This window comes from Pelecanus crispus, chromosome 10 (assembly GCF_030463565.1).
Source record: "Pelecanus crispus isolate bPelCri1 chromosome 10, bPelCri1.pri, whole genome shotgun sequence".
NCBI lineage: Eukaryota > Metazoa > Chordata > Aves > Pelecaniformes > Pelecanidae > Pelecanus > Pelecanus crispus.
Window position 1 is genome coordinate 31,481,321 of NC_134652.1, and position 20,696 is coordinate 31,502,016.

General features: G+C 40.9%; 1 protein-coding gene and 1 non-coding gene across 2 annotated transcripts; both read left to right on the forward strand.

Moving 5' to 3' along the window:
• The first annotated feature begins 241 nt into the window (after positions 1-241).
• On the forward strand, positions 242-19,318 carry TIMM23B (translocase of inner mitochondrial membrane 23 homolog B). Its single transcript, XM_075717591.1, has 7 exons — positions 242-338; positions 907-965; positions 4,157-4,250; positions 4,477-4,561; positions 6,903-6,961; positions 9,562-9,672; positions 18,653-19,318. The coding sequence occupies exons 1-7, from the start codon at positions 242-244 to the stop codon at positions 18,766-18,768; spliced, it is 621 nt and encodes a 206-aa protein (XP_075573706.1). The 3' UTR covers positions 18,769-19,318.
• Positions 6,085-6,287, forward strand: LOC142594506 (small nucleolar RNA SNORA74). The gene has a single exon (XR_012831455.1). It is a non-coding gene; the product is annotated as a small nucleolar RNA SNORA74 (small nucleolar RNA).
• Positions 19,319-20,696: the final 1,378 nt, after the last annotated feature.

The window sequence follows — 20,696 nt, forward strand, 5'->3', positions numbered from 1 at the left end:
AGGAGCGGCGGGGCCGGGGCCGGAACCGAGCCTCGTCCAGCGAGGGAGGCCGGGGGCTGCCGCCGCTCGCAGCAAAATGGCTCCCCGCCCGCCTCACCCCTCTCACCATGGCGACCGCGCTCCGCCCCCGCCGGCAGCGGGCGCGCGGGCCGGAAAGCAGCGCGGCGCGCTTTACGGCGGCGCGCGGAGGTCGCGGTTGCTGCTGCTGCGGCGGGCGGCGGGCGCGGGGCCCGGCGGCGCCATGGAGGGCGGCGGCAACTCCAAGGGCACGGGCCTCGGCGGCCTCTTCGGCGCCGGCGGGGCGGGCTACTCGCACGCCGACCTGGCCGGGGTGCCACGTGAGTACCGGGCGCGCAGGGGCGACCGGCGGGGCCTGCGGCGGCGCTCGGCCTCGGCCGGGGGAGGGACACCCAGGCATCCGCTTCCCGTCAGCGGGGCCGGGCCGGGCGGCCGATCCCTGCGGGCCCGGGGGCGGCGGCGCCGCTCTCGGAAAGCAACGTGGCGCGGCCCGGGCAACGGCCGGGCCCGGCGAGCGCGGCCCCTGACGGGTCCGGCCGCCTCGCCCGCGGGAGGCCGAGGCGGAGCGCGTCCTCCGGCTGCCCCGGCGCGGGGGGCGGCGGGGAGAAGGAGGCGGCCTCGGCTGCAGCCGGCCCCTCGGTGCTGGCGGCGTGTTGCCACGGGCACTGGTTAGAGAGGCGCCGCGGCCCTCCCGTCCGTGCTGCTCCCGTCGCGCTTCCTGAAAATAGGGGGTTGTCAGCCGGTGTCCTATTTTCGTCAGTTGTGCAACCTCAGGGAGGAATTTTCACTGCTTCCGCGCACGAGGTCTGCCCCCTTTCAGCTCACTGGATGTGAAATTGTTATTAGTGAAAGTGGTGTTAAACTATTCTATTTTTTTTTTCCTTTCAGTAACCGGAATGAGTCCGTTGTCCCCGTATTTAAACTTGGACCCCAGGTATCTAGTACAGGTGAGAAGGCAGCGCGTTTTTATTGTGTTGAACTAGATTCCACTGTTTGTACGGTCATATGCGAAGACCTCAAAAATCCTGCAGTGCTGTGCGGTGTGTACTAAAGTCTTGAACTGATGAACAGCTGAAAGGAACTATTTTTTTCAGTATTGTTCCTAATAAAAGCTTGCAGTGCCATGGCATCTAGGGTAAGAAAATGAGTTTTAATATAGAGGATAAGTAAGACTTGTGCCAACATAAGCCTGCCTCTTTTCAATAAGAGGAGGTCTCCCCCTCTACTCTGAGGCATATAGCCCCAACGCACCCTTGCACAAGTTCTGGCATTTGTCACACCCTCCGCTGAGCCCCTTCAATCAGTAAGAGCAGCCAGAAACTCCCCACTCTTCTGATGGATTAGTTTCCTGTACTGTGATGAGTTCAATCGGTTTACAGAGGTGTTCAGCCAATCCCCAGACCTGATACAGGCTTTGTCATTGTATGTGCTGTCATCTCAGCAGCAGCAAATTTCCCTTTCTTACGTCAGCAAATTAATTCTTTCTTACATCATTTCCAGCTGAAGGGAGACCATCATGAAACAGAGCTTTCCATTTTATTCTACAGAATAATGTAGCTATCATACTTACACATCTTAATATTAGTTAACATAACACGATGGCCCATAGGCCACCGTAAAGAAAATAATTTAAAATCCTATAATGTTTTCCTTTCTCAGCAATATTAACTATAGCTGAAAAGGTTAAAGTTAATCCAATAAGGATGCATGTCTTAACGATTTTATTTAGTTAATATTTTCTATATATTTTTATATCTATGGTTTATATTATCTGAGAACCTTAAATTTTGCAGAAGTAGCACTGAAGGTCAACAGTTGTATAGTATCTGCTAATTTGTGTGCCTTTTGTTTCATGGTACACTGGGTCACTGCTGCTTTTGTAAGTGGAAAGCTCTGAATGCAGTTCTTGGGGCTGTTTTTTATATTTCTCTTTCGCTAGAAGCTGTTGTAGTCAAGATTACAACCTAACATTCCCGTAATGGTAGAAAACAGGGGATATACCTCTGTTTTAAGTGGATTCACTAGCATGATTATCTTGCCTGCTGTTGTTGAGTGATCAGAAAAAATGCTAAGTGATTATTTAGACCTCTTCCAGAAATACCCTCTAAAGTTTTCTTGTTTAGTTAGTACAGTATATCTGGGAGCATATTGGTGTTAAAAATGGTATAACAGAGGTTTTGGAACAAAGTGAAAGTATACTAATATTTTTTAAAAAAAAAAGTTTGCTTTAAAAGAAAAGAAGGTATTGGAATTAGTGTCATGAGTAACTTGTAAAACAATTCTAAAAATACCTATTGACTTAGCACTAGAGGCTACAGTTTGTGTTGTAACACTTCACTGCTCTTTATGTTTAGCACAAGCAAGTACATTGAAATAAAAGGGAATTCCATTTAAATGTGAGAAATCTTTTTTTTTTTTTTTTTACTTGAACAAGTTGCCCAGACAAGCTGTGGGGTCTCCATCCTTGGAGATGCGCAAAACCCAGGTATGGCCCAGGGCAACCAGCACTAGCTGACCCTGCTTTGAGCAAGGGGGTTGCACTAAACGGTCTCCGCAAGTCCCTTGCAACCTTAACCATTCTGTGATTCTAAAAATACAAGGAAAAAGATATAGCTAATATTTTAAAATAATACAAGAACTTAAATTATTAGCCTTTAAAATTGGTTTGTCTGTGAAGATGTACGGAGAGGGGTGAGGGTCTCCTGTGTTTGAAGACCATCCATTTGCTTTCAGAATGCAGAGAGAAAGTCAGCCTTATTGTTGAACATCTTACATTTTGATCCTAGCCTTCCCATAATAATGAATGCTATAGTGGTACAAATGACTTCAAAACCCACTTTCTTTGTTAGTCCATTAATGCAGGCACAAACCAATGTGTCTTCTGCAATGCTTTTGTTACCTTCAGCAAGTATCCTTTATAAAATAGCATGCCAGCCCTTGTCGCAAACCTAGAGGATGTGCTTCCTCGATTGTTGTCTCTGTAGACACATAGAGGTTACACACAGACAGCGATTGGTTCATCTCGACATTTTGGACAATAGTGAAACAGTAAGAAACTGCTAACTAGTGTACGCACAGAATTTCTCCAAATATCTAGTTACAGGGAAGACAGAAACCAGATTGTAGGCTCAGTTTATTGATAAAGGATTCACAATTTTAGAAGCTGTATATTTTTTTCTGTATTGCCACCCATGTTTAGCACCAAGTATGGACTAAGAAAACCCCTTAGAATGCAATTACTTGAGCCTGCAGTTGTTGCAGTCATCAGTTAAATGGAGGGTGAATAATAATATGACTGGAAAGCACAGAAGCACAAAGAGAGATCTGACTGCTTTAGCACCTTGTCAACACGTGTGCGTCTTGCCAATGTCTCATTGAAAAAGTGCTTTGGCCCACCTTATCTCTACACATATGCTAGTTATCAGCCCATTTCTCTAGCTTTTTAGACCGATCTGATTTATGAGAACACAAGCCTGTCCCTGTGGGAGAAAGATGCACAAGTGAAAAACTACCAACCTTGCATATTTCATGCCTGATCATAACTAGTTTTGAATGTATTCCTTGCTTTTTTCATGTCTTCAAAATAGGTCACTTGGTGCAAGGAGATACTTCCTTCAGTACAAAGGCAGTTTTTCTTTAGCGTCAGAGTAGTGGGAAACCTTAATGCATTACTCGCATCAGTGTAGGTTGCTCAGTGAGGAAACAGTGCTGCGTAATCAGAGAACAGGAAGGTTTTTACAGGGCAGTAAGTCTTGTATTGCCTGCTGCAAGATACAATAAATAATTAAGCAAATAGGTTGTTTTTTTTTTTTTAAAAGAAACAAACAAACCAACAACCCACACAATATGAGTTCCTTGGCTGCCTGATGTAATTTATAAAAAGTTAGGACAGCTAGGGGGAAAAAAAAGCTCTCAGTCAGTTTATCTTTTTAAAGTCTCTTTTCATTCTTATTAAAGTATACACATAGTATATTCTATCTCTGCTGGTGTAGATGACAGTTTTCCAGAAACACTGGTTGTATCTGTTTTTTCTTTAGTTCATTGTATGGATTAAAGAAAAAAAAATAATATGGCCTCCATTTTGAAGCAGGTACACTTGGAAAATACAAAGGTGTGTGTTTGTTTTGTTTTTCCCCAGGATACAGATGAGTTTATCTTGCCCACAGGAGCCAACAAAACTCGAGGCAGATTTGAGCTGGCCTTTTTTACCATTGGAGGATGTTGTATGACAGGTAGGTAGTTGTGTTTTTCACTTTTCCCAGCTGTCCAGGTAACACCTCTGTACTACAGTAATTGATGAGATTGTAAATGTCCTGTTCTGCAATCTAATGTTACATAAACAGCTATTTGACTTCAATCTATACACTGAAGTCTATTCTCAGTATTTGCTTCTACTATTGTTCTTTTTGTTCCTTTTTCTTCTTCTTAAAAAGTAATAACTAATATTATGCTAACTAGGGGCAGCATTTGGTGCGCTGAATGGTTTGCGACTTGGCTTGAAGGAGACTCAGAATATGGCGTGGTCAAAACCTAGAAATGTACAGTAAGTGTTTAATCTCAAAAAAAAGTACACCTTAGTGAGAGAGTTATTTCTTCCAGCTTGTACAAAGTTAGATCTGAATATACTGCAAAAATAAATGTATTTTTGTGGTTTTAGTGGGGACAAATGAGAATGCCTGTTTGTCTTCAAGTTATGAAATGTTTTTAATTATAATGATGTTCAGTTCAAGCTTTTTGCTTTTCATTTAGTGGCAATTGGTACGTCCTCTGGCTTACCTTCAATATTTGAGAATAAATCACTGCTTTGGTATTTACCAGAAATATACTGCAAAGTCAAACCAGTGTTTTTGTATGTTGATGTATTCCCAGAAGCAGCTGTGACTTTTTTTGCTGTGACTTATGTGAGAGCAAGTTCTGTCTTCTTTCCCAAACTTTCCAAAACCAGGAAGAGATGAAAATGCAGAAGCTGGGCCTGCCTGGATATGCATTAGGGATGACATTGGTGCATGCTGCTGAGCAAGTGTTGCATGGTGGAAGTTGTTCTGGATTACAGCGTCCATGAACACCCATAATATTCCCATGTTTTCACCTTACCTGATTGTTTCAAAGAACGCAGTAAAGATAAGAACGCATTTTTTTTCCTGCTTCTCCTTCTAGAATTGTTGGTAGTTTAGGTATAACTATAAGAAAACTTAAGAGCCTGTGAAGGAGACATAGGAAAGTAGAGGAGTGAAATAACTGGAGGAAACCATTTTCACTCTCCCAGAATACTTTGGGAAAAGGAAATTTTAAGAGAAGGAATTCCGTATTTCCTAGTACAGTTTATACTGGCTCTGCAACTTTTAAAATATTGTTTCTATATTCTTCATCCCCTTCTTTACCATCTCTAGAATTAAAGATAGAACCAAAGTATTCCCCACTATAATTATGACTCTTCCATAATGTTCTAGATGAACAGAAATGTATTTTATGTATTCAGAATGAGCCGAGTCAGACAAAACCATGTTGTTAAGCACAAACTTTGATGGGTCGAGCCCAGCAGGTGGCAGGCAGTGCACACGCTGCTGTTAGTCTTTGCCCTTCTTCAAGGGGAAAGGCCTGCTGAAGGTCATCCCCTTGAAACAGTCTGTTAAGTTCCATGTTTTCCTAATCGGATGCAGGGAAGAGACTTGCCTAGCTAGATTTCCTTCAAATTTATCCTTAATGTGCACAGATATTAATTTTTTTAATGAATTTGAATTTTGCTCTTAGTCCCCATCATCAAATATCTCACAGTATGTCATGGTTATTAAAATTACGAATTTTCTCATCAGCTCAGAGTCAATGTAATGTTAACAGAATGGCAGTGGGGGTTGTAATGAGGAGGAGATTGTCAATACCCTAGCTTGGATTTTTTTCCCCCCCTCTTGTTTCAAAATTAAGTTTTCTATTATTGTTTAGTTCATTACCTAAATGGCCTGTATCCCCTAATGAAAGTTGTAAAAAAGGAAAAGCAGTGGGAAATGAACTCAAATCAGAAGGAACATAATGTGTGACACTGTCATTGCTTTAAATGATAAACTAAGTTTCAGCAGTAGTCAGCTGTCCAGAGCAGTACTGTGCCTGTGATAGTGTTACACTGCTGGGAGATAAAGATCAGTCATTTCTTCTGGCTGCTGTTGTCACCGTTCTGGAGACAACTGATGCCAAAAAGAAATGGCATTGTGCTTCTCTGAGAGTGCGCTAAAGGTCTGCTTTCCCTCTTTAGTGCTAGTTCGGAAGCATACATACAGAAATACTCTGGGTACTTTACTGTTTGTTGGGTGCTGTTTGACAACTAGAAGTGCGAAAGATTACCTCTTTTCTTCCTGACTTGCTTTGGTTCAGACTTGCTTTTAATACCCACCCCATTGTTCAAGCATCGCCGTGCTCCCTGACACATGGTCCCTGTATTGCTTGCACCTTCTAGAAGAGCACTCTAGCTTTCTTGGAGCTCTTTTACCCAGTTAAGTCAGCATAAGTGTATCAGTCATTCTCAGTAGCTACGTGTAGTCACTGTGTCAGGAACATTTATCAACTAGGGTTAGAAAGTCATTTGAAGGGAAGAGATTGGATTCTTGGTAAGGTGCAAGTTTGACTTGAAAAGAAAGATGACTTGACAGGACTAAACATTTGCCTCCAGTATCGCATACATTACTATTTGTAGTATGCATGGTAGAGGAGATCATGTATTACCAAGCTGCATGCTTTTCCTTACGGTTTTGTTTTGAAGGGCTTTTGGTTCATTATTCCAGTGTTATTAATCAAATGTATGGTATAAACACATTACGCCTACTATCATAAACACTGCCTCAATGTAAACACAGAGAGCTAAAGGTTTTAATACCTTTTTAACTCCTTTATAGAATTCTAAATATGGTGACAAGGCAAGGAGCGTTATGGGCCAACACTCTGGGATCTCTGGGTAAGTGAACTTGTTATTTTGTAAGAAAAACAGTTTAAAAATATAACTGTTTGATGGGAAAGTATATTCTTTAAATTTTCATAATGAAATCCATCAGGAAAAACTGCAGGTTTTTTTCTTTGGGACATGAGGGCATTTCAGTAGACATTGAAAAGGAAACTGAAGGGTAGAATAGGATTTGAAGCAGAAGTAGCCAAAAGCCTGTAATTAAAACCCAAAATTTTTAGTGTGTTACAAACCAGAACTCTAGCTATGGAATAACTGAAAATTATAGGTAATGCTTACTTGCTAATAAGTTCCAGTTAATTCACAATTTGTAACTGAATACTTCTGAAATAACTTTAAGAAGAGACTCAGCAGTCATGTGAGCAACTGCCTGATGTCTGTTTACAGCTAAAGAGTCAACAAAATGTTTATCTGTTGAAGAAATGTGATTATTACTACAAAGATTTATTGTTTTATGATGGTAGCTTAGATAGAAAAGTCACATATGATACCACCCACTTTAAATGTTGCTTATAACTAATACAGGTTAGAAAAAAAGAGAAAAGGGAGTGATCAAAAGCCTGATGTATGAGAAAAACTTCTGTGAACTGGGGAGGGATAAAAATCACATCAGTTGCCTCAGAAAAACAACTTCAGATGATTTCATAAGTCAGTGGAGTAATTAATGCCCTAGAGAATACAAACTCTTTGGCTTCTTTCCCCCCCCCCCCCAGTCTTTAAAGAGCAAAGGGTGGTCAGTTACTTTGAAAGGAGAAATCCCAAACTGATGAAATTATTTGGAGAAGATTAATGACGGAACTTGCTGTCCCACAAACTGCAATAGAAGAGAAATTAGCAATATTTAAAACAGAGATTACATCATCTTATAACCCAGTCTACATATATTTGAATTTTGAAAACTGCATCAAAGCATAGGCTAAGTTGCATTTACTACATTTTGTTTCAGTCTTATTTCTAAAGAGTAGATTAGCTTGCCATTTAACTCAGACATCAGTTTTTGAGGCATAATGTAGAGGCCATGGTTAGAGATGGGATTCTGAACTACAGTGAGATTGGCACTTTTCATAAGTGATGCATATTGCCTAGCAAGTTTTATGGAGGGATATTTTTTGCAGGGGAGGGGGTGGTTTGGGGTTTGTTGTTGGTTTTGTCCCCCCCCCCCCCTTCTTATTTTTTTATTCCAAATCTAATGAAAAAATGTCTGAAAACAGAGGTGCAGGCACACTGCAGTTCAAGGTTCCAGGTTGAGTGACACATTAACATGTTTTTTCAGCTGTGTTTGAAAAAAGATTACTCAAGAAAATGTTTGTGCATTCCAGTAGCAAATTGCTATTTTTCTCATAAAATATGGCCTCCCAAGTCACAGAGTTAAGTAGAACTTGATATTTTGGGATTTAGTATAGCTCTGCCTCATCCTAGCTACCAGAGGAGTTGCTTTCAAGGAGTTGAAGTATTTTTGCATCTTATTTCACTTATGCAGCATTTCTGTACCTCAAAGATTCCTTTTGTCACTAGTGACAATTTTTATCATTCTGTTCCTGAACAGAGGTACCAATATCTGTGTTAAACTAGTTTTAAAAAATGTGGTTGAATTCAGTTCTTCCTTCCCTTCATTGTTAATACTACATGCTACTAAGACAAGGTAAAATATCACTGCCTATGCTGAATGGAGAAAGATGCTCATCGACATTAATGTGGTTGCTTATGAAAGATTTTACAAGCTTTTTAGCAGAAGTAAAGATTTCAAATTCTTGGAGGACAAGGGATGAATTTAAGTGGCATGGTGTCTTTGTCACTTCAAAATGATGACATACTCTACTGTTCTTTGTCAGCATGAAATATGATTCTATCATGAAGGATAAGGATGGGGGCGCCTTCTCCCTTCAGCAAAATGCATAGATTACATATGCATCCATACTAAAAGCCTGTGCAAATATTTCTTTTTCTAATCCTTTCCAGGACAGTCCCCAAAGCAAAAGGCCCTTCAGGGACAAAGTTTTCATACACAGACAGGGGTGAAGCAGCTGTAAATGTCGAATCCCAAGCAATCTAATAGCCATTTATAAGGGAATGTAGCCAATTGTGCTCCAGCCCTTGATAACATGGTCTGAATGCTGCACTTAACTTGCATTTCATCTTGGTCACATGGGCAACAATTTTCTCTGCTACCTGGGAAAGTGGTTTTGAGTTTAGTTTTCGTGCCATCAACAGAAGACAGTACAAAGCCTGCCAGTACAAAGTTAAACCCTTAAGGTTTTTTTTAAAACAAATTTGAACTAGCAAAATGGGCTTAAACTTCAGTCAGTGCTTTATATCACATTTACCATGTCTTGAGGCAGTATTAGATGTCACGAAGATGCTACTTTATAACCAAACTATAGCTAGAGAAAGAAAAATTATCTGTAAAATAGAAATAGGTTTGGAAAAAACCAACCAAAGACAGGATATGCAGAGGATTCCCCCCTTTAAATAAACAGAAGAATCTGTGCTTCATAAGCATAGTCTAAATAGTTACACTGAGCGTGGATTCTAAGCCTTGTGTCTCAGAGAATGGAAGTTTTAACTTTAATTTTTTTTTAATGTTTCTTTCCCAGCTCTACTTTACAGTGCATTTGGAGTCATCATTGAAAAAACACGAGGTGCAGAAGACGACCTGAACACCATAGCTGCTGGAACCTTGACAGGAATGCTATACAAAAGCACTGGTAGAGTAGCAAAATGTTTCTAGTTTTCCTCTTCTTGTGCTTTATCATAGTTACTAGGATTTTTATTACTTTTACTAAATACTGTCCTCTGCAAATTGGCAGCGTAAAAATGGTACACTAGGAACACAGAACTAGAATATAGGTGTTTTTTTGCAGCTCCAGGTACTATTACACAAATCACTTGTAATAATTTTCATCTCGATGCAGTCAGGCTGTGTTCTGTATATTCCTGTCCCCTTTCACTTTGGAAGGTAGTTCCCATTTGCCTGCATCCACTCATGGACTTGAGAAACTATTGGTTTTATTCCTGCTATGCCTGAAAAACATGCCTAAGAATGAGCTGGGTATGTATTTTATACAGTCTAGCTATAGATCTGAGTAAACATTTGAGTGTTTATTCAGTGTATAACAGACAATTTGGCTCTCATGATTATTGTTAGTCCTGTGCAAGTTGGAAAGAATCCAAATTAATTCAGCTGGAATTATTTTTTTAAAGGCAAGTTTTTCCTAAGTAGTCTTAGCTGTGTGAAAAACAATGTGTGGGTTAGCAGATATTGAACTAATAGGTCTCAGTTATCTGCTAGATGCAATGTAGTTGTGTCTTTTTTCAGCTAATTGAAATCATGTTTTTAATGCCAAAAAGGAAAAAGCTTAAATCGATGCTGTCTACTTCTGAGGTTAAGCAACAATAACTAGAAATACTAAGATGCGATTACCTTCTGTAAGCATAAATGAAACAGTGGTATTCATCCAGTACAACCCTAAATAGAGTGTAAGGCAAAATTACTTTCCAAATAAAGGTCAATAAAAAATTCACTCTCAAGAAAGTGAAAATCAGGAACTCAAATTTAACATGGATCTTTTTTTCCCCCCCTTAAGACAAAATATTTTGGTAAACCACAAATTCGCATCATTAAAGTATGCAGAAAGAAACTAATACATTTATAAAGTTATTATTTAGCTGTTTGTGGAACTGTTGTCTTGTGGTAGGACTCTAGTCTTTGCATAGTGGTCAAAACCAACAATGTTATTTGAGAACAGCATGGATTTAAGGTTAGTTTGCTGATGCATACCAAATTGTTTGCAGAAGAGAGGGTCTGAGCTTCATCAGCAAAATGCCTGTTAACACATATTCCAAGCTCAACAATTGGAGGGATCATCTTTTTTGGATGACTACTGGGTACCACAGATTAACATGACCACAGGAAAAAAATAAAAAGTTTTTAAGTGCCTTGATAAAGGTTTAGCTATATGATTCACCTGTATTTTACTGAGGAGATCATTCTAGAATTAACTTATATACTTTTGTGTATATCTAACTGAGCCTCAACGTCTTAGAAGTGTTCCTGAAGGCCAGCTTTATATATGGGGCAAACCAGTTTGAGAAGTCTTGTTTTCCTGTTGGCGTAGACTTCTGGTTCTGAAACCAGAAATAACCAGCTTGAGCAGCCTTCATAAATACTAGCTTGTGCCCTTAGCCTTGCAAGAGCACATAGCTCTCCTGTAATCAACTACTTATTTGGGATTTCATGAGTGATATTGCCAACAACAGCTGGATAGGGTAGCAGTATAGAAGTCTTAACATTTTCTGTAGGAAGTTATCATTAAGAAGGAGAACTGCCATCTTACACTCCAGCACAAGCTTCCCCCTTACCTTTTGGAAGTACAGAGCTAGCATTATGTGTAATCTCTTTTTTTTTTTTTTTGGCACAGTGCAACCATGGATAACTACTCCAGTCACATACACAGTCATCTGACACTACAAAAAATTTTCTTACCAGAGCACAGTGGAAGTTTTGTTTTGCAACTTAAGATCTACTGAGCTAATAGTAGCACTGATAAAAGTGAACGTATAGTGAATAAGTCTATATTCATTACAGTATTGTATTTCAAGTTGTGTTGCACATAGAAACTGTAGTGCACAGAGACTCAAATACATTCTTCACCATATACAGGAAATTTGAGTGGCACAGTATACCTTAGAGGTTAAGGATTAGTTCTGGGGGTGAAAAAGATGATATTCACATCCATTTGAAGGATGTAATTCCAATCTTACTGTCATTTTTTTCTTTCATGCTTGCTGCCTCTCCCATGCTTCTTCTCCTGTCACCTTATGCCAGAATGCCCTTCTGTATGGTAAAGCTTCCTTCTAAGTTATGCCTTTACCTAAAAAAATCTTGAATATTGAAACCATATGTAAATTATCCATTCACATCTGTGACATATATCATGATTGCAATAGATTCCTGTGTTACATGGAATGCCATGTCGTGTTGGCATTAAAAAAGGAAAATTTGAAAGCCATCAGGGACATTTCTGTTAAAAATCCCCATATTTTAGTGCTGGCTGGAAACTCCCACAAACACGCCATTTCAAATCAAGGCTGTTCTGTAATCCACAAAGGGCAGATACAGAGTTGGAGGTAGTGCTGTTCAAACACTTGGATTTCCCACTTCCATCATTCCTGTTTTGTAAAGAGATCAGGAACATATTTAAGAAGAAACTGTATAAAGTATGGCAGGTTTTTCATTATGACTTTCTGGTTCATGTTTAAAAATAGCACTGATGGAGGAATTGCATCAGCAACCCTGCTGCACTGAAAAATCCTGTGAGTACACTACAAAGCCTAGATTGAATTTCTGAAACAAATAATTAAGCCTTTGCTGAGGGGGATGAGTAGACAGGAAAAAAAATAGTGGGAAGACCTTTTGAAGGCAAGATTTGTTGCCCCAAACTAGTCCCAGTTTTCACAATTTGTCCTTGTAGAGGTGTTAATCATTACCAAAATACCAGCAGTCAAACAAAAAAGGCTTTCCAAAATATGCATGTTCTAAAGCCATAAGACTGTGCGTGGTTTTGTGCAAGGCTATTAACACACAGTTTACATGTGAGGAGATTTTAAAAAAGTTTGCAAGTGAGGACTGTGGAAGTTCAGCCCTCCTCTGTTCACCGAAGTGGCGTTAGTCACTCAAAGTCACTCACATCGCAAGCGACTAAAGCAGTTAAGGCCGCAAGACTTCTGATGGTCCTCCTTGGAGTGAGTCAGATACTGTTAACTTGACATTATAAACCAAGTGTTAGCTGGAATCCGTCTCGGCATACTGTATGGCTTAGGTTAACAGATGTTGAATTGAGAGGAAGTAAAACTAATTTGAGGAACTTTGAAACAGCATGCTAGTTGATCCCTTTGACCAAAGTGAACTCTAGTTTTCACATTTGTTTGAAATGAAATTAATACTAAGATTGCTACACTTGGGCTAAAGTCTAGTAAGTAATGCGAGTAGAGTATTTTGTTACACTAGACGTGCAACTTCCCGGAAGCTGTGTTTTGAGCTCACGACTAAAACTAAGTGTTCTGCGTAGAAGTTGGGTGCCGAATGAAAGGAAACCCTTTGTGTTCCTTTGCCAGTGGCCTGCGTAGTAGAAATGTTGTTGCAACTTAGTCCTGTTTGAGTTTTGCTAAAAGGGAGTCTGATATCCTAAGTCCACAAGAATGGCTTTTCCATTCAATATGGTACTATTCTTTATTCAACTTAAAGCAAAGGCAGAAATTAAGATCTGTTATGCCAAGTTTTTTCTGATAAATGTTACTAAGCACAAATACTAACATATCTTAAAAAAATTTAGCCCTCTTGCATGCATTTTCAACCTCTTTTCTAAATCAGGCCTCTTTAGTTTGTTCTCATAACAGTCTCTGACAGTAGCAAAAAAAAAAAAAGATGATTGTTATTGCGCACTATGTCATTATTATTCCCTCCCACCATGACAATGCACGTGGTTCCAGTCATTGTGTCACAAACATACAGCTGGCTGAGGATCTTGCACTGCTCCTCAAGCATGGAGGATTGATCACTCAGGAAAAAGATACTGAGCTAGGTGGAACTTTGGTCTGACCCAGTGTGACAGCCATTAATTTCTTGTTGAAATTCCTGACAGAGGCTTCAGTAAGCAAGAAAGTTAAATAACCTTTACCTCTTATCTGAGGGTTACACAGGTTGTAGATGTTCTTTTTCTTAGATAATTTTTTTTGCCTCTTGAGGTTAGGGAAAACAGGAACAAAAATAAAGTAATGCTGTGGACAAACTAAATTATTTTGTTTACTGTACTTCTGTGCAGTAGGAACCCAATACTAGATAGAGCATCTCATGCCTTTTGCACAATAAATGTTACATAATTTGGTATAAAATGGTGTCCATCTGAAAGGAAGGGAATTGCACGCTAGCAATAGCTGCAGGGAGTAGTTGTCATTTTAAGACTTCAGAACGCAACCCTGAAAAGTCAATACATTATGAATTAATTAAGAAGGGCTAAATGCTTTATTGCTAGCAGTAAAGTCTGGCCAGAGCCAGTGACATTCAGTTCAAAACAATCAGTTTTGTGACATTCAGTGGGTAGGAGTTCAGGGCAGTTTTGTTAGCTAACTACTTGAGCTATAAAAGCCTCTTCCCTGTGGGCTCAATCTGTATTTTTCTTTGGGCCAGACAGGTTTTTTTTTTCTTGTTTCTGTTTGGGGGGGAGGGAGGGGGAAAAGGAGGTTTTTGCAGACTGGTGCAGGAATGGCCCTGGGATATCTTAATTTTCTGCATTATTTGGAGAAAAGCAAGTAGAGTATTTGCTTCTGAGCTTTGCAGTTCAGAGCTGTCAGGCGTTGTAGAAATTAAGAACCTCTGTTAAAACCTGCTTTTAACATAACAGGTCTATAGGACTATTAATCAAATGGTGTTTAGTGAAAGGATTCAGGTCTGAAGTAAGAGATAAGGGCAAACTACAAGCAGGCACTACGGGGGTAATAGCTTGTTGAGGCTTTCTTTGTTACTTGAGGGCTAATGTCTAAGAATACACATGGCCACTGAAAGCAGTGCTGCCTTCTGCCCAGTTCTGCTAAGCAGAAACAGTGAACTAAGTTCTCAGTGCTGCAGGGATTTGCAGGGTTCTTGCTGCCATTTACAGTAGCTGAAGTACTCTCCTGTCAGTCAGGTACTGCTGCTTTCACTCAGTGAGAAAACAGGTCATTTTCATATTTGCAAAGTAATTTCAACACCTTTAATACTTCTAAACTTGTAAATTCTTACTGGTTTTCTAATTTAGCCTTCACACCACAGTAACTACAGGAAGTTTTCCCTGTTTCAAGCTTTGTTGTTTCTGTATTTTAACCACAGTACTGTCTTAGCTGCAGCAGTATGAAAAGTGGAATGTGTCTTGCTTCCACAAAGAAGTTTTATCAATTTCCTCAGTAATTTCTGTACCCACAGACTTTGCCTACACTTACAAGATTTCATAAAATGACCCCTGTGGAGCAGCAGGAGGAAACTGAATTTTCTATTGGCATAGGACCACCCACAGATGTTCAAACAAATGTCTGCCTGATAGTTCAGAGGGTCTGCTTAGCTAATACTGTGCTTGAATTTGGAGCAAAACTGAGGTTGCCTTGTACATTTGAAAAGTCAAGCCCTTTAAAGCATTTAAAAATATTTTTGTTCTTAGAAGCCCTAAAGGAAGAGAAATGGTTTGCATTCTGAATACCTGAGTGAGAGAGAGAGAGATCAGAGGACAAAACTAGTTACAACTTAACTGTTATACTTCTTTTGTTTGGCATAAATATGTGGGTCTGGGTTTTCAGTTAAGGTATTTCTAGTGTTTGCTGTTGGATGATTCTTGCTTTAAACATCACAGGAACTATCCAGGATAGTGGAATAACATATTCTGAAAATAGAGACAGTAAGGTCCCAAATGGAAGACTTTGTCCTCATGTTATGCAATATAGATAATGATTTTACTTACTGCACGGGTCAAATTCAGTGTTAGGAGTGGATCATGCTACAAAGACATGCAAAGCTGCGCTATCAGAATGCTGTGTGTCATTGCATAGTGTACTCCGAAACCTATTTTAAATGCATAGAAGAGGGACAATACTCTGTGGTGAAAGGGTGCAGCAGCTAAAGCCAAACAGAGAACTAAATTCTTTTAGAGAGCATCAGATGTATCTTGGGAAACCCATAGCAGCTTCTCAACTATTGTGCAAGTTGCCTGATCTCAAAATACCTGCTTTCAGAAATGTCTGTCAGCTGGAACTTTATCTTACTCAGACATGCAAGATTAGAGGCTTACAACAATATTTCTAGCAGGGTTTGTCAAGGCAGACTTGGTATCAGGGGATTGCAGAGGAGGGGTGGGAACATGTTCTATCATGCGAACACAGCTGGGATGGGAGTGGAGAAATTTTTTTTTTTTTAAACAAGGTAATCTTCTCAAAGGGCTTAACTTTTCCTGCCCAGCAACTGGGCTGCATTACTGTTTGATGTCTGCCACAGTCCTGGAGGTATTTACTCAAATGCACATCTAATCAGCTAGGGAAAGGAAAATTTTTTCTCTCTCTGTTTTTTGTAATTACTGTGGATAGTTCAGAAACCAGGTGCAACTGCTGCAAAACAAATTACTGGTAAAATTTTGCAGCAGAAGTGTAGGGAACCTGGTAAGAAACATTTCTCACATGTTTTCTTCTTAGCTTTTTTTCTAACTCACTCAGTAATGCACCTATACCAACTGCACAAGTTTAGTTCCTGTTTGCGAAACAGACTTCCACTGAAACATCTTCTTTGGCAAAGTCCCTAAGTTGTCTGCAAGACCTACAGACTGCTTTAGGCCCAGTGGCTGGCACTTTGTAAGTGGATTCAGAGCTGCCACCCTCACCTGGCTGACCTCTGCACACGAAAATATTAACAACACTTTTTTGTGTTAGGAGCAATATGTCTTAGCACTGTGTCCAAGTCTGCACGGATGCTAGAAAGTAGCTCAGCTATCCAAATTAAAGAAGACACCTTTCTTGTGCAATCCTAACTTCCCAGAATCTGGAATCAGGCTTGATCAGCCTTCAACCTACCTTTCTTCCATGGGAAGAAAAGGATTTTAAGGGGAAAGGAGAGGAACTGAACCTGGGGGCTGAGAGAAGAGTCTACATGAGTAGTCATAGCTCTGTACTGCGTTGCGTTTTATGAGGATGTTCCATGTTTCGTGCATTTCCCTGTACACTAGAGCAGTTAGGAGCCCTCTTTGGAGGTTTCTTCTGTGAGCAATTGCTTCCTAATGCAAGCAGCAGAAAGTCAAGCTCTGTAATGTTTTATTCATTTTTCCCAAAAGTAGTGAGGAGTTAGTATTTTTACAGATCATCTCAAATATTTGTTTTGCACCAAGTGTCCTTTAAGTTTCACCTGTGGCTTTTTGCCAAAAGCTGCTTGCACATGGTTAGCTCTGTGTACCCAGCTGCAGCCCCTTCATGTGAAAAGCTTTTTGTGCAACAAATTCAGGACAAACTGTCAAAAAAAAAAAAAGTAGTCTACATTTGCATTCACAAATCCTGATGTAGGCACGTAGATGCATAATCAGTATGGCTTTCATTAGAGCTGTTGTGTTCTCAATGGTGAACTCAGGCTTATATCCCCAAAAAACCCCTTGAATAATCACAGCTGGTCTGGCAATTAAATTTCTACAAACTATGGCTAGAGCTGACCTCTAGTACCAAGTCCAACTCCTGTTATCACTTCTGCAGCTTCTTGGTCTCATTATGTGCCCAGACAACATGAGTACATTTGACAACTCCAATGAAATCCATTTGATCTTGCCGCACAGGTAATGCGGTCTCAGTCTAGCTGACACCAGCAGCTTCTTGCCCCTCTACAAGCCTAAATGCAGTCTGCAAGACAACTTTATGACCCATAATGCAAGGAAAAAAACAAACACCACCAATAGTTACTGAGATGCATTTCTTTTCAAGTTTGAGGAACCTGAAGTCCACTCTCAGGTTTACCAATAAAGTGGGTAGGTTTTATCTAGCTGTAAGCAGAAACTGGCCTTGTTCTATATACTGTACACATTATCTAACTTGCTTGAGCTGGGATTGATAAACACTGCAGAATCAAACTCAATGAGGTTTTCCTAGTATTAAGGGTCATACTCTCAGGTGTTCCTGTGCATTCTGGGAGCTTTACCAAGGCACTTTCTACTACCGAGGAATAGAAACATTCTGCTGTTCAGTATAAGCAACAGAAGTCTCTACTTCTGCCCCTGGACACCACAACCCTTGCGTGGGTGGAATGGAGTTGTGATGCCACCTGACTCCTAGCTCCAGCAGGTGTGCTGGCTGCTGGTATTAGCCAAACTTGCCTTGCATTTTTACCTTCACAACTTGCAGAAGCTTCAAGTCTTGAGTGAGCAGTAAAAATAAAAAAAAAAATTTTAATCAGCTGTGTAACTCAATTTTTGCCATTGCAAGATGATAATTTTGCAGATCAATAGTAGTAAGAATAAAGAAAGTTGTTCAATACATGCCCTATAAATTCTTGCCAGTTGATCTCTTTCATCTACTTTCTGATTCTGCCCCCCCCCCCCCCCCCCCAAAAAAAGCTTTAAAATTCCAAAGGCACAAAAGCTGTGCTAAGTTCTGCATGATGGCCCTCCTGGCATCTGAGGTCATGTCTACATTAAGCTCTGTTGTGTTCACTTATTTCCCTCCTGCCCTTTTCTCCTTCCCCCCAAACCTAGTTACTGTAACTGATGAACATGATTATTATGCCTCATCCGAAATCCTAAATGGAAGCGTTCTTAAAGCAGGAAGAGATCATACCTGTCTGTAAACACCTGTGTTAAAGACAGATGGAATAGATAAAGTAGGACTTGGGAAAAGCCAGTTTTGCTTCAAGTGTTCTGTAGTGGTTCACTCAGGCAGTAGTGCTAACATAGTTTGAGAGGAAGTCATACCGGCAGAATTAGTGTCAGGATGAGGAATGACCTTTCTTGAGCCTGGCAGCAGGTTTGAGGGGAGGGTAGAATGAGCACAGGTACCCTTTCTGGAAAGTTACTCAAAACAGAAAAACTGCATTTCATTACAATGCCTCTGGATTTGAACAGCTTCTTGGAAATTGCTGTAGCTGACCATTTCTTTGGGTGTAACTTTAATGGGATTTAATCCGTTTCTCTTTTTCAGGTGGAATGCGTGGGATAGCACGAGGTGGTATTGCAGGTGTGACGCTTACTGGCCTCTACGCTCTCTTTAACAACTGGGAGCACATGAAGGGCTCCCTAGCCCGGCAGTCCCTCTGAGCAGGGCAGCCAGCGCTGGACAGAGGACACGCTTGCATAGTCACCAATCAAATCAGCTGTGAGATCTGTCTGGTGCCCCTTCCTATTTTATTTACAATTAGTGGGAAACTGAAGGAAGCTATGCTGGGAGGAACTTCTTGACACCATGTAGCTGGACTGGCCCTTTCCTTCCCGCCAGCCAGTTGTTGGAGAGGCAGCGATATTTGTTGGACCCGCAAGTGAGCAGAGTGGCCACCGAGATAGAGTCTCCCTGACACGCTCACCGGCTAGCCCTGGGCCAGAGCTACGCGGCATGCTCAAGTCCTATAGCTGTACCTGCTGCGCCACCAGGTTTGTTCGGTTGCGTGTACTACAACGCTAGCGCTGCGTAGTAAAGCCTGTGTCCATAGAGCTATTCACTGCAGTCTTTCAGCGTGCATCGCCCGGGCAGCCGGAGCCAGCGGGAACCTTAAGTAGCAACTGGCACAGGGCAAGGCTTGCTATTTTGGCAGCTCAGGGCAAGCTGTAAGAAGGGACATCATCATCAATAAAAAGGGTGGTACTTACGCAATACCGTTTCTGTGCTTTGCTATTCCTGCTACTGAGGAGACAAAAGTGTGCTGCATCCAGTGACTCCTATTTACAGTTTTGTTTTGAAGGACCAATGTGATAAAATTCTGGGGGAGTTAGTGGGCAAGGGGAAGTGAACTAATAGGCTGATTGTCTCCTGATGCAAAGTGTTGGCGAGGCATACCAGGGCTTGACTCCACTCCCTTATTTGCTCTAATAAATAAGGAACTGGTTGTTTCTGGATGAGGTAGGGTTGCTGTTGCAGAACAGCTGCCAGTGGATTATCAAAACACTTGGGTGCTCCAGGATCTCAGAACTCGTTTAGCCAACAGTTAGAAACCAAGCAGCATAAATTCTCTCATTGGCTATTACAGGATTTTTAGTTAGTAACAAGCTTTTTCCCCAAGTGATGTTTGTAGGTTATTAGCAGAACAAAGAGATATAATCAACCTACACCTTCTCCAGTGTTAAATCATGTACCAAGTGTTATTTGCAGATAAGTTAAACAGTAAGTTGTGAATTAGTTCAGTTATTAGAGTTACTGTATAACAGCTCATTCCTTCAGTTTTTAAATAGTCTGTAAACAATGAAACAGGTCTGAGACAGTACAAAGGCAGGGCAAGAGAAAAACAAGACACTTACTTCTCAATAGATAACTTAATGCAAAACAAGAGTTGAGTTTACTTGAATTCTCCCTGCTGAAACAGCTCTTGGTAACTATGTCACACTGAAGAGAATAGACACGCATGCAAAAAAAAAGAAGAAACAGTAGAGGGAAGGTGGTAGCTCTTACCTTCCTCCAAGAAGAAATTTGGCTTTGTTGAGAAGTTTCTTCAGGAGGAGGTGACCTCTGAGACTAGCTTTTTATAGAGCAAGTGCTCTAGCTAACGAGCCTTCACAGTTGAACTCAATTAGCTCTGCTTGGATACCAGTCAAAGTAGATGCTTTATGCCTGCACTTAACTAGGTGTAGCACAAAGGAAATGGGTCTTTTCTCACCTGCTTTCTAAATGCTGTTTCTTGATAGGCTTTGCGTTGCACTGGCTTTTAGCGGGCTGTGTATTACTGTTACGGTGTCAGAGCTGGACCTTCTAGCATGCACTTTTTTGAGCACCTTGCCACCAAAGAAACGGTCCTACTCACAGGCTGCAGAAGGGAGACGTAGGCACCAGCTGGGCAGTGCTGTTGGGTGGGACATCAGGAAAGCGCGTACGCTTTCTTCCTGAGCTGCTTTTTCTCTCCCTGTTGGCATCATGAGTTCCTCCCCACCTGTGTTTCTTGGTCACTTAACAGGACTTAACACTCCTACACACTTGCCAATGCTGGATGAAGGATTGATAGCCAATTTGGGGGCTGATGGTGGGGGAGGGTTGCTTTTTA